General features: G+C 40.4%; 1 protein-coding gene across 14 annotated transcripts in view; it reads right to left on the reverse strand.

Annotated features, from left to right (window-relative positions):
* The window catches only part of HNRNPM (heterogeneous nuclear ribonucleoprotein M), a 186,808-nt gene that overhangs the window by 35,863 nt on the left and 137,579 nt on the right, over positions 1-13,366 (reverse strand). For 2 of the 14 annotated variants that reach the window (XM_067733908.1, XM_067733907.1), the window contains exon 2: positions 6,484-6,653. The exons of the other annotated variants lie outside the window; for them this stretch is intronic. In XM_067733908.1, coding sequence (XP_067590009.1) covers positions 6,484-6,653 — 170 coding nt within the window. The remainder of the gene's footprint in view (positions 1-6,483; positions 6,654-13,366) is intronic. 14 annotated transcript variants of the gene reach the window in all.

Raw genomic sequence — 13,366 nt, forward strand, 5'->3', positions numbered from 1 at the left:
TTCAAAAGGTTCTGCAGATTTTCCTCAAGGTTTGGATTGCCAATTCATGACCACCACAACCAGATGTTAGAACCCACCTAGACAACCACCAAAATGGCTGCTGAACTTGAAGATGGCACACAGACACCAAAAAACCCCCAGAAATTTAAGTGTTAACTTTGTGGAAACAATATCTAAGCAGGCTCTCCAAAGTCAAGAAAGGGCTTTTGTTCTAAGAAATACTTTTTCTTTTTTAACGATTATTTTTATGATGGTAAAGCCTTCTCTCATTCAGTTTTCAATTTGGTTTAGCAGCCAAGGGTAAAAATAACCCTCTTAATGGGCCCAAGTCCTTCCTAGTCTAATTCCTTTGTTCAAAGGATATTAAAATTATTATGAAGATTTTAAAATTAATACACCAAGGAAAGACTGAAATGTAAAGTAAATGTGTTTTTAAAAATTTGAAGGGCATATTTATTAGTAGTATATTTGCATGGCAGTTGACAGCAAGAAGGCCAAGTGTTCAAAGTTTAACTGTACAGCCTCACCTCCCTTGTCCTTTCCTGAAATATTACAAACCAAACCAGCACTTTGCACAAAACAGGAAGGAGAATCAGTGCAAAGAAATGAAGAAACGAATTAGGAGGGACTGGTATAGTTTAACTTTTGGACTATGTACAACTGAAAAATGATCACAGCCAAGGGACAGTCATACAAATTGGCCTTCTGTTATCCTTACAAAAATAAAGCAATTCCCAAAATGTTGTGGTCATTCCTGAGGCCATGTTAAAAGCCATTTGTTTCAACAGCAGCAGCCATTTGAGGACCAACAGCCCCTGTCTCCACGTTGATGAAAATGCCAAGCAGTGTCAAGACAGTAAAGAGACCCAACCCCAAGTTTACTTCCTAGAGCTATGACTACCGCCTAATAACCTTAAAAATAACTAAAACAATCACAGTATCTAACTGACAGCTGTAACTATGTTGTCAGAATTCAAATATTGTTGCATTTTCAAAGTTTCTAGTTTGTGCCCATAAAGACACTGATTTATATCAAAAAGCTGTCATTGCAACCCAGAAACCAAGCAAGTCCAAACCAAACTTTTTTCCATGGTCATAACCATTTTTACAAAAAGCCAGGTTTAGAAATTAGGACTTTTTCTACTTAACATTCTAGAGACAGCACAAATCCAACTTCAATCCTCTGCACCAATACTCTGCTTAAAATGTTCCCTCTTTTTCCCCAAATGGTATAGTTTATTAAAAACAAAAAATTACATTTAAAAAAGCCTCCAACCTATCAGTTTAGCCATAGGTTAGGCAAGCCTTGCGGCTCTACCACGAGTAGTGTTGCTCCCGAGTATCATCAATAATGACCATGCTCCTCATGAATTCATAATTTTCTGATCTCTACCCTGAGAGACCACATCAATTCAGAGATGTAAGCAAATCACTGTTACAGGATCTGCAACAGTTGCCAATTCATACTTCCGTACAGGAAGAGAATAAGAAAACCTTTAAAAGACCACCTCTCTTTTAGTTCTACATTATTAAAGCAAAGACCTGTTTAGTATAGTCAGTACAACTATCAACAAAACTTTGAAGGCAAAATTTACCAACTATTCATAGTCTGGTCACATTCAATGAAATGAAGTTTAAAAGAGCAAATCAACCAGAGCAGATCAGTTAGGATTGAGGCAGAGTTAACAAATTGGCAGTAGCAAGTCTCATAGACACGGAATTCACAGGTATTAATGAAAAATACTGCTGCTCCTCTCATTCCTGAACATGGATGGAATCCATGGAATCCCAAGAGCAGGCTACTAAGACAAATTCTATTGCAGCTTTAAACATCAAAATATCTAAATGAAAAAACTAAGACTCTGAAAAATCTAATGCCAAATGTCATCACCTACCTTTATTTTATTTTTTTTTTAAGGTAAGATATTTTAATATTTATTTATTTGACTGTTCCGGGTCTTAGATGCGGCAAGTAGGATCTAGTTCCCTGACCAGGGATCAAACCCGGGCCCCCTGAATTGGGAGCACAGAGTCTTAACCACTGGACCACCAAGAAGTCCCTACCTTTACTTTAAAATGCTCAAAGAAAATTAACCGACATTTAGGTGGATTATTAAAAATACTACCCCAAGAATAAAACATATCATGAGGGTAAGATAATGAGCAACCCCAAAAGAATTCACACAGTCCCTTGGAGCTACTTTAACACTCCTGCACATACTTATATCACAAAGAGTATTTGTTTCTGTATTCTCATTTCATTTACTGCTCAAGGCTGAAACGCACACGCGCGCACACACACGCACACACACACACGAGTACAGGGGCTAAAGCTTCACTGAAAAGAATTCAAAGGGGGGTGGGGGAGTAGCTCCAAAGCAGGGCATGCTCTAATGGAGGGGTGCATGGAATAAATGCATATTTTAACTTGGAAAGCCTGTTTCTTTAATACACAGACAACTTGAAACACGGCAAAATAATTATACTATACAATGATTACTCAATTTATGGAAAAATTAGAAAATGATTAAGCACCTTCTTGCTCCTAATTCCATGGACGAGAACAGAATTCTGCCTCTCTAACTCGACCAAAAACCAACAAATAAGCCAGGCAGGCTGCACTATTAAGGTTCAACCCAAGTACCCACAGATATGAATGCTTTAGCATCAACAGGCCTTTCCAAAACGCAGGATGAATTTCCAACAAAGGAAACTATGAAGGAGCCAAACAGACTGAGTAGGGATTTTTACTTAAATTGAAAATAAAGTTCTGCTCCACAGGCCCACAATGTAGATGATCTTCGAGAGCCAACAGAGACTTACTACTGGACTATACTTGCCCTCTGGGCCTCAGTTTTCTGTCAGCTGGAATTTGAAACTGACTTAAAGTGATGTATTCAATAAAAACAGAAGGATTAAGTTCTTAAGAAATCTTTGCTTACACAAGTTAAACTGACTGCTGCTAAACTTGAGACTGATTGAGAGTAAGCTGTATCACTGACCCTCCTTTCTTTCCTCCTCAAACTGTTCTCCATGTTTACTCACTGCTCCTGCAGCTCAGTCCTGCCTAGGTTGCAGCTGCCCCACCTCAATGCTGCTGGCTCCCTGGTTAGGCCACGAGAACAACAGCCCGACGACGAGCTTTCTTCATCCACACAGGACTTCTCAGTAATGCAGCACAACACTATTTAAGTTTAGAATTCCCAAGATCAATCACCTTTTGTTCACGGAAGTCTTAATTTTTTGCCCAGACCTTATGGTCAAACACTTTTGAGATGTGTATCCCAATATCGATCCAGTGATGAAAATGAGGTAGCTGTTGAGACTGTTTACTTTCAAACCTGGTTTGGCAATCTCCAATTCAAATTTCCTATTACACTGGCTCTCAATTTTTGTTTCAGATCCACTCTTCAGTGTTCACAGCAGTCATTTGTTCCATGTAGTATCTCCGTTAAAAATAAGCATGATCAAAAGGACGGACAATAGAAACCTTTCCTTTGCTCCATCAGACACTTAGAGCAGGAAGGGGAAAGCTCAGGGAAAGCTCAAGCTCAATTCTGCAGGCTGTTTAATCCGTGTCCCTGAATGATGTGATGGGGGAGGGGGCGGGGGAAGCACCCTGGCACAGAACTAAACAAAGCTCTCAGTACCTTTTCTCTTTAAAGTCAGCAATGCTGATTTCATGATAGTGCCACCAAACAAGCTTTGTGATCCCATCCAGGGGAAAAGGCATAAGTGGCCTGTTCACATAATACATGCGTTATTAATAGGATCTCCTAGAAGGCTGTTAAATGCTAACAAACATGGAGAATATACACTTGGTGTCCAAGGAGGGGGAAAAGATCGGGAACTAGGAAGGGGTACATGAGGCACTCTCAGGCATGATTATCCTTAGGAAAAAAACTCGTCTTGCCATCTCAAAGCTACTACTTGAGTTCTGACAGGCAGCAATTACAGGCAGTGCTGCAATGACAGAGCATTTTTCAGATCTTTAAGCCGAGGACAACTAATTCTAGCTATTCCACTAGTTTCCTGAAACAACAGGACTATGATTTCATCAGGAATAGACTCTTGAAATGCAGACTGATAAAGAGTGGTTGGATTATAACAGCCCAAATCTCTGTGGTTTGCCCACTTCAGAGACTATCTTGAGACTAATACTTTTAGAGTGAGTGCCTCTATCCGCAACTTTTTTTCCTACACAACAACAGTCTTCAAAAACCTTAAAACATGTGCAACGCATTTCATGTAAATATTTCAGATTTCAAATAATCATTGAAACATATTTTTGGTATACCAAGACATGAATTAAAATATTTTTTAAAACCACATAATGAAAATAAGGACATTTTTAAGAAACCGTACGTATGTAAACAGTAAATTTCTTTAGACTTCACATACTGAGTATAAGATTTACCATAAAAAGATTACCTTTCTCTTATGCATCCCTTTAACCACAATCCAATACTTCTAATAATTTAATTAAACAGGAAAGTAATTAATTTAACCTGTACAGGGGAGCTCTAAACAAGAACATTTTAAGGTTTGTTAAGAATAACTGATTTACTGCACACCTGTAATTCTAAATTACACCACCAAAAATACACTGAAAGGGCTGAGCCAGGGCATTAATAGCAGTATGCCAAGGGAATATGAGAACCAGTTTGGAAGTATCCGAATAAACCACCAGGCTGGCTCCACACTTAATACAGTGCAAAATAGGAAATTGAGGTGAACTGCTTCTACATCCAGAAACGTCATGGCTGCTGCTGCTACCAGCTTTAAGGCTTCCAAAACTGAATTACTGAATGGTAAAGCAGTAAAAATGTCACCTACTTTATCCATCATGTCCCAAAACTGGTTCACACACTCCTAAAAATGGAAAAATAATTTGGCCTGCAATCTCTTACAAAATTCTAACAATTGCATTTTCAAAGCCACATTCCTGGTTCTTGGAACTACTATACCTTATTATCAATGGAAGTATCAATTCAGCGGTTCAACCAAATCACGAGAACACAAATTTGGGGGTTATTCCAAAAACTAATTCGAATGAGACCCAACTGTACTGTAACAGAAATTCTAAGCTTTATTGAAGCAGCAGTCCCAAAAACCAAGAACACTGCATCTGGGATGCCACATGACACGCCCTTCAGACAAAAAGAAGAAACTTCACTCTTGCCCTAGGAGCATTGGCAGGAATGATTTGGCTGATCAAGGCAGGAAAACAAATCTCACACCAAAACGTTTTTCCATCCATGTTACCTGGAGAAATACTACATGGGAGCAGCCTACATGACTGTACAGAGGTTCATGGTGCCTAGTGCTTCTGGCATGTCATGGTTGAATTAAGTGATGGGACAATGATGGCAGTGGGCCATTCATAATTTCAAAACCCAATGCTGGGAGCACCAGTACACATACCAAAATGGCCTATCCAAGTGGCATCTGTCACTGAAATGTTAATCATTTGACAAATCAAGCTCAAATCTCTTTTCATTATGAATGCTCCAGAAAAACCAGTACCTTTCAGTCCTTCAAAAAGACTCCATTTAAGAATAATTTGATTCTAGGTTTCCCTTGGGGTAGGGGTGAGGGGAGACCTCAACGCATTACACAAATGGTTCTCTATCAATAATTTTGTTTAAACCTGGGCTGAGCAATCTCTTTAGCCCTGTGTGCCACCAGCAGGGCCCAGAATCAGGAAAAGAAGACAAAAGAAGCAGAACAAGAGTATAAAAAGAAAGACACACGTGGTGTGCACGGGGGTGGGGGTGGGAATGGGGGGTGGGTAAAGCAGAGGACCATGGGGGCAACCAACCCCCTAGGACCTCCTGGTGGCAGCAGAGCTTCATTCAGTTGCTTCCTCTGCCCTAGGCCAGACTTTAACACCAGGGCTGTGAACGATGTGTGCCTAAAGGCACCAAATTACACAGCAGATGCTTTATTTTGAGCTATCCAATTGCCAATCTACTCTGTGTTTTCCTCCCCAGGGTGGGGAAGCTTAACAGTTTAAATACAAGCTACGGTTTTATAATTTAGGATCTGAGCAGCACAAGTTCCAGCTACCAACTTTTGATCCCAGGAAGACAGCCACAAAATTTAAACAAACTACCTTCCCGCCAGAACTTTAAAACAAAAAGGAAAAAGAAAAAATTTCTCCCACCTCATATGAAGAATTCAAAAAATTTCCTTAACACAAAGAGGCTCCCCTCAAGCTTAATCAAAGCCCTATTAACCATATTAAGCCAGTAAAATCATTCATAGGCCAAGGGATCAAACAAACAACCTGTTTGACACACAAGTGCATGACCACAAAAAGTAAAAATAAAAAAGTAGGATGGGGGGGCTTCACTCTCAAGCCTGGAGAGAACACATGCTCTACCCAGAACAGCTTCACTGACAAAAAAATAACCAAGGAATTATCCACAGAAAAGATGACACACCAACCTTCTGACCCTACTCAGCCACCAGTACCATTACCTTTTTCTTTAACCAGGTCTTTAAGTGACTGCCATTTCACATCAAAAGGTATGTTTGTAATGAAGGCTCTGTATCTTTTAGTTGGATTGGCATACGGCTCAAAGCGATTGCCTCCTCTTTTTATGTTTTTCTCCTTCCTCTTCTCATTCTGAGCTGGTCGTTCTCCTTCACTGAATTCAAAAGAGAGGGGGAAAAAAAGTCCATATGTTAGCACAATACTAAAGACAATATTTGATTTTCCAGGTTTACAATCCCACACAAAGTTACATGTAACACAAGACTAATATTGATTCTGATTTGAAACAAACTAAAGTGGTCCATACAGCAGAATATTGCAGTAGTACGCTCCTTAAAACCCACCTATGAAAAAAAATCATTCCCAAGACAAATGTGCTTTCCTAGGCCTTCACACACTCCTGTGGGGCTCTAACAGAGGTGGGGGAGACAGGCCAACTCCCTGCCCAAGGTGCTTTAACGCCAAGACAGAAACAGGAAAAGAGAAAGAAGATTTGTAACATTTCATGGAACAGAAATGAGGTGGTACACATAGGTCCAACCAATCTTAGCTTTACAAATAAAAGTGTCTTTCATTGTGGGCGGAAAAAAATTGGACTCAGGTACTTGTACACCATTAGCAGCATTATTCACAATAGCAAAAAGTGAAAACAACCCAAGTGTCCACCAACAGATGAATGAAATAAACTAAATGTGGTAGTAATGGAATATTTAGTATTTAATATTTAATTTAATATTTAGTAATGGAATATTACTTATTCAGCCATAAAAAAAGAATGAAGTGCTGATACATGCTTCAACACAGATGAACTTTGAAAACATTATGCTAAGTGAAATAAGCCAGACATAGAGACAAAAGGAATAGAGGTTACCAAGGACTGGGGAGAGGTGGGAATGGCGAGTTACTGTTTAATGGCTAGAGTTTCTGTTTGGGATGATAAAAGAAAAAAGTTCTGGAAATGGCGAGTGGCTATTGGCATAGTGTACAACACTGTACCTAATGCCACTAAACTGTACACGTAATCATTTTAGAATGGCAAAATTTACATATATTTTACCACAATTTTTAAAAACAAAATTTTTAAGGGAAAGAAACCATTCTCTACTCAACCCTATTACTTTGAGGCTAGGGAAACTGAAGTCTGAGCAACGCTGGTAGGTAAAAGACAGCACGCAAACAATTCCACCTTTGGCAAAGAAGGGTGGATTCGTTTTTCTGACATGGCCTTTCCTGTAATCCTCTTTACCTTTGTGTGTTAGGTGCTTCCATGGAGTTAACATTTCTAAGCTCTACAGGTATGAATCTGGCTTAAGAGTGGGCAGGAAAAGTTTCACAAGAAACGCAGGCTCCCAAAGCACAGAACAAGACAGGCTGGAAGCCCAGTCCATAGCCCAGGAACCGGACAGGGTGTGCACAGCAGGGCAAGGCCCTGTGCCGGCTGCGTGTGGCTGTTCCGAGCCCCCTTTGACCATAGGCAGACACCTGTGAGAGCTGACCAGGAACAACTGGGGAGGCAGCAGCCACAGAAGTCCTCTCAGGGCACTAAGTCCAGCACTTTCTGCTTCCCAAGCCCTATGCTTTCCACCAGTGAGAATCAAGGGACTCCCAAACTACAGATTCTAGCAGAGACTTTGTGATCCACAACAAAAATGGAAAGAAAACAAAAAGTCAAGATTACAGCATTGATGATTTATAAGACCACCTTCTTTAACGTAAAGGGTTGATCTTTATTCTAAGAGATGTCTTCCCTGTGTGGGGGAGGGGTATTGTTCAAACATCAATGGTAGCTGGAGGATTTTCAGTGTACTTGGAAAAATTTAAGTCAGCAACCTTTTGTAGTCCCCAAAGTATTTTTTTCTACTGGTCCCTCATATCCAAACACAGCCGTGCCAAGTGGTAACCCAGTGAAGTTATCACCCTAGGCAAAACTAAGGAAAGCAACTTCCTCTATGATCTGAACTATACCAACATGCAATAAACAGACCTTCACATGGGTCGGCAGATGGGGGAGGGGGAGTAGGGCCACACCAATCCCCAGATTCCTAGAATTCTTCACTCTGTCTACCCAGGCTCACAACAGACCCTCCTCAGGCTGACTGCACACCGCAAGCACAGTCCACCCATCCACTCCATATGAAAGCCCTGCACCCGTCTGCCAGACAGAGCATGCATCTCACCCTCCCTACATAAGGAGGAAGTGTGTTACAACAATTCATAAAATGTAGATCAACCTACATTTCATGGGCCTACAGAGGGCCTGTGGGTAGGAATATATTTTAGAATTGGTTTCTTTTGAAACCCAAATATTCTACAATCTACATTAAAAAACATTATTCTGACACAGGGTTCATGACACAGTAATGCTTCCAGCCTGGGTTTTCAAAGACTGCCCAGCTCACCTTATTAGTTACAAAATGTATAAATAACGAATTACAAGACATAGTAGGTAACAAAGTGTCTAGGCCATATTCTGCCATGCATCATTACTGCTAAGAATAAACTACCCAATCTAACCCCAGAAGCTGGGGATTTGGTTTGGGGTTAATCCACCTCACATGGCTCATCATCAAGAAAGCAGCTCAAATGGGTTATGGCCAAGGTGTGAGCAAAGCACTACTACACCCAAGTCTTTCTCTGGCTAATCATTTCCTCTCTCTGAGAAGTTTCCTCCTATCTCATCACTTCCAGTTTCTTAAAAAATTGACCTTTTTGTAACTCTAATAATCACCATCAACTCTATTCTTGACAGAATTGTAGAAAACCACCCTCAAAGAAACCTCACGTGACGCATGTTCAAGTATAGATGATGTGACAGTTTAAGAAAAGCCCATTTATTAAATGTTTAATTCAATTTTCTCACTTACCTTCGGGATAAAATTAGGGGAATATGCTTCTAGCCCTAAAATACATATAACACTTAACTGTGAAAAACTTTTAGAAGCACATTTTTATAGGTAGATTATAATTTAGCTACACTGATGAAATAAACTGCTTTATCCTAAATACCCCAAATTTAGATTATAGAATCTTAAATGTTAAAACACACCTACCATACATTATCCACAACTAGATACTTACCCAGAAGAAAATATATCCATACAAAAATTTAGACCCGAATGCTCATAGCAACATTACTTGTAATATCCCAAAAGGAAATCTAAATGTCTACTAACAGGTAAATGAATAAACAAACTATAGTATATCCATACACTGAAATACTACTCAGCAAAAAGTAATGAACTACACACAACGTGGATGAATCTCAAAATACTTACACTCGAAATCAGACAAAAGAGGAGTACATATGGTAATATTTCATCATATACAACTATATTTGAGAAAATCTAATCTGGCAAACTAATCTATAGTGGGTTTTCTCAACCTCAACACTACTGATATTTGGGGGCCAGATAATCCTTTTGTTGTGGGAGGCTGCCCTGTACACTGTAGGATGTTCAGCAGCATCCCTGACCTCTACCCCAGAGAGGCCAGTAGCAGCCCCATTCCTCAGACTTGAAAATGAAGACCAAAAGTATCTCCAAGACACTTCCAAACGTCCCCTGAAGGGAAAGAAGAAATCACCCCACTGAGAACCACTGATGCATACTAATGGCCTGGGGGTGGGGAAAAAAAGGACTCAGAGGATTACAAAGGGGGAGCAAAGGGGGTTATGGTTGTATTTATTATCTTGATTCAGTGAGGGTATCAAATCGTACACTTCCAACTTATTCAGTTTATTGTGCCAATCATACTTTTTTTTTTTTTTTTTTTTTTTTTTGCGGTACTCAGGCCTCTCCCGTTGCAGAGCACAGGCTCCGGACGTGCAGGCTCAGCGGCCATGGCTCACGGGCCCAGCCGCTCCGCGGCATGTGGAATATTCCCAGACCGGGGCACGAACCTGTGTCCCCTGCATCGGCAGGCGGACTCTCAACCACTGCGCCACCAGGGAAGCCCCAATTATACACTTTTTAAGTTTCCACTAGTTTCTTAAATTTCAAACCTGACCCCAATATAACTTGACTTTTAACTCCTATATAAAGTAACAAATTTGTCATCTTTCAAAGAAACTGAAGCTACCTAAGCAAGCTAAATGCCTTACCAATATTCTCCTTGCTAAGTGGCTCCCAATTCCCAATGAACACCCCATCTGATTCTGGCACCCAATCATCTACCTGAAGTTCTAAATAGACCCAATATGTTAAAAAACTTTTTCTGACATTCTGTCAACCTAATTCATGATACATCAATAAAGATAAGGCCAAAGTATCTGCAAGAACCTCTCAAATCATTAAAATAGATTAAGTATGTTTAATATGGCTTTGGAATTGTTTCACTGACTGCATTCTTTGAAAATTGATAATTTAACATGTCACTGCTCCACCATACTAGAATTATACTGTACATAAAGATCACAAGTAAAAAGATTGAGTGCCTGCCTACTTCACCAAGGGCTGCCACATTCACCATGTAAAACAGTGAATCCCTACCCTCCCTTACGCCTCCATGGCATTCCCTCTCACATATAATACTCTCATTATTCTCACAGTTTTTCAATCAAGTGTAGTTTGAAACGGCAACCCCGATACCTTGAAATCCTGACCACATCTCCTGAGGGAAAAGACTCCCCCACCCCCCATATTCCCTTGAGAACCATCCCTTATGTAAAATGACTCTTCACAGAAACCCTTTCAATCCTGAGTTTCCCCTAATGCATTTAAGATGTGGAGAACACTATTCTAGCTCCAGGTCCACCTCTTCACTACCCACGTGACTTAAGCGCTTTCGCTTTCCGTCTCTGGTTCTTTACCAGCAAAACCAGCATAACCTGTATCCATGTAGCTCACAGGGATGTCTTGAGAATCAACAATCAGCCTAACAAAAAGCAGGTTGGTAAATGTTAAGCACAATACCTAAGGGAGCAGTACTACGGGTGACTAAGAGGTAGGGTTATCTAGGTCTGAACCCCAATGTCACCAACTCTTTGTCAGGCCTCAGTTCCTTCATCTGTGCAAGGAGGTTACTTATCCACCCTGACAAGTTTAAAGGAGAGACTTGGCACACTAACTGTGGCAATGATATATTTTTGTACCAAAAATTTTCTGGAGAATGATTCACTCCTTGCCTTCTACCATTGCACATACTGATTAAGCTTTAAAATAAGCCCACTGGGGCCGTGGCTGAGGAAACCTAGGCACTGTACTCATTACAGACTACCAAAGGAGCAATTCAGCTTTCACCTCTATGACTGCAAAACATGGTAATGGAAGAGACCATCTGCAAACTCCTAAATGAAACAAGCAACCTAATCTTTGCAGACTAGCATCTCCCTGCCTAGCCATGAATAAAATCAAAGAGCAAAGTGAAAGCAAAGAGCTGGCAGCATGCATTCAAACAACCTACAGCCCCTATTCTAATCTTGAGCTCACAATCAAATGTGCCTCAAAATTATTATCAAGTATACCATCACTTTTTAAAGTACAGCAAACACTCAAATCATTGCAAAGCACGGAGAATCTGGTTAAAAAAAAAACACTTTAAATAACTGTGTTCAGTGAGAGGTTACCAGGGTGGTGTGTGGAAGCAGCAAAGGACCTGGAGTCAAAATGGCCTCCCCCAGATCTTTGGGTCAATTTCCTTAACCTGGGTCTTCTCAATTGTTTAAAAAAAAAAAAAAAAAAAAGTTTTTCTTGACTGTAAAACAGTGTCAACACTGACATTACATCCCCAGGAATTTATACTAAATACAAAGTTTCATTTTTAAAATAGCCTCTCTCTCAGTTTTCTGATTCAGCCACAAGGTTACTCTGAAAGTGGAGTAGGTTAAGTCACTGATTTTAAATGGACAGTGCAAGCTTTATTTTTAAAAAATAAAATTTTAAATTAAAAAAAAAATCAAACCTAAGCCTACATAGTCCTCTAAAATGAACGCTTTTACCTCCTGATTAATATACTCTAACTCTGAATCTTGATTATTTTTTTAACTTCAGAATTTATTTTTTTAATTTATTTTTTTTTATTCATTTATTTTTGGCTGCATTAGGTCTTGCTGCTGCATGCAAGCTTTTCTAGTTGTGGTGAGCGCGCTTCTCACTGTGGAGGCTTCTCTTGTTGCAGAGCACGGGTTCTAGGCACGCGGGCTTCAGTAGCAGTGGCAGCTTGCAGGCTCTAGAGTGCAGGCTCAGTAGCTGTGGTGCACGGGCTTAATTGCTCCACGGCATGTGGGATCTTCCCAGACCAGGGATTGAACCCGTGTCCTCTGCACTGGCAGGCGGCTTCTTAACCGCTGCACCACCAGGGAAGTCCCTTGACTGTCTTTAGATGGAACAGATTTCTCATCAAAATAAAACAAATCCTCCTCTTATACCCAGAAGAAAAGGAACTGCAAAACAAGCTGTCCCATCTGGGGTCCTCATCAAGCTTGCTATCTCACTGCCTTTTTGGTTTACAGCACACTCCACTCCTGGTGGAGACAAAGGTAAGAAGAATCCAGTCTCACTCATTTCCCATCCCTCAAAGGCTTTCAAGATAAAAATCTAAATTCCTTCGTCTGGAATTCATTGCCCACCAGCTGGCCCCCAGTGCTCCAGCAGTTTGGGTTCTTTATAAATACATATCAAATATATAAATATATAAAAATCCCTAGTCTTTGGACACTCTCCTGTGCCTCTCTCCATCATCTTTCATCCTCCTCCCCCTAGAAGAACACCTCTTAACTGCCCCCAGCTGGTTAGGTTGGGGGGAGGGGAGCCCCTCCATGCTCCCTACCTAGTAACTCCTTTTACTAATACCACAGAACAATTACTTTACTACAAAAATATTCCTTGGCCTTCCCTGTGGGGGTAGGGGGGTTGTTTTCTAAAGAACTCT

Source organism: Pseudorca crassidens, chromosome 3 (assembly GCF_039906515.1).
Source record: "Pseudorca crassidens isolate mPseCra1 chromosome 3, mPseCra1.hap1, whole genome shotgun sequence".
Taxonomy (NCBI): Eukaryota; Metazoa; Chordata; class Mammalia; order Artiodactyla; family Delphinidae; genus Pseudorca; species Pseudorca crassidens.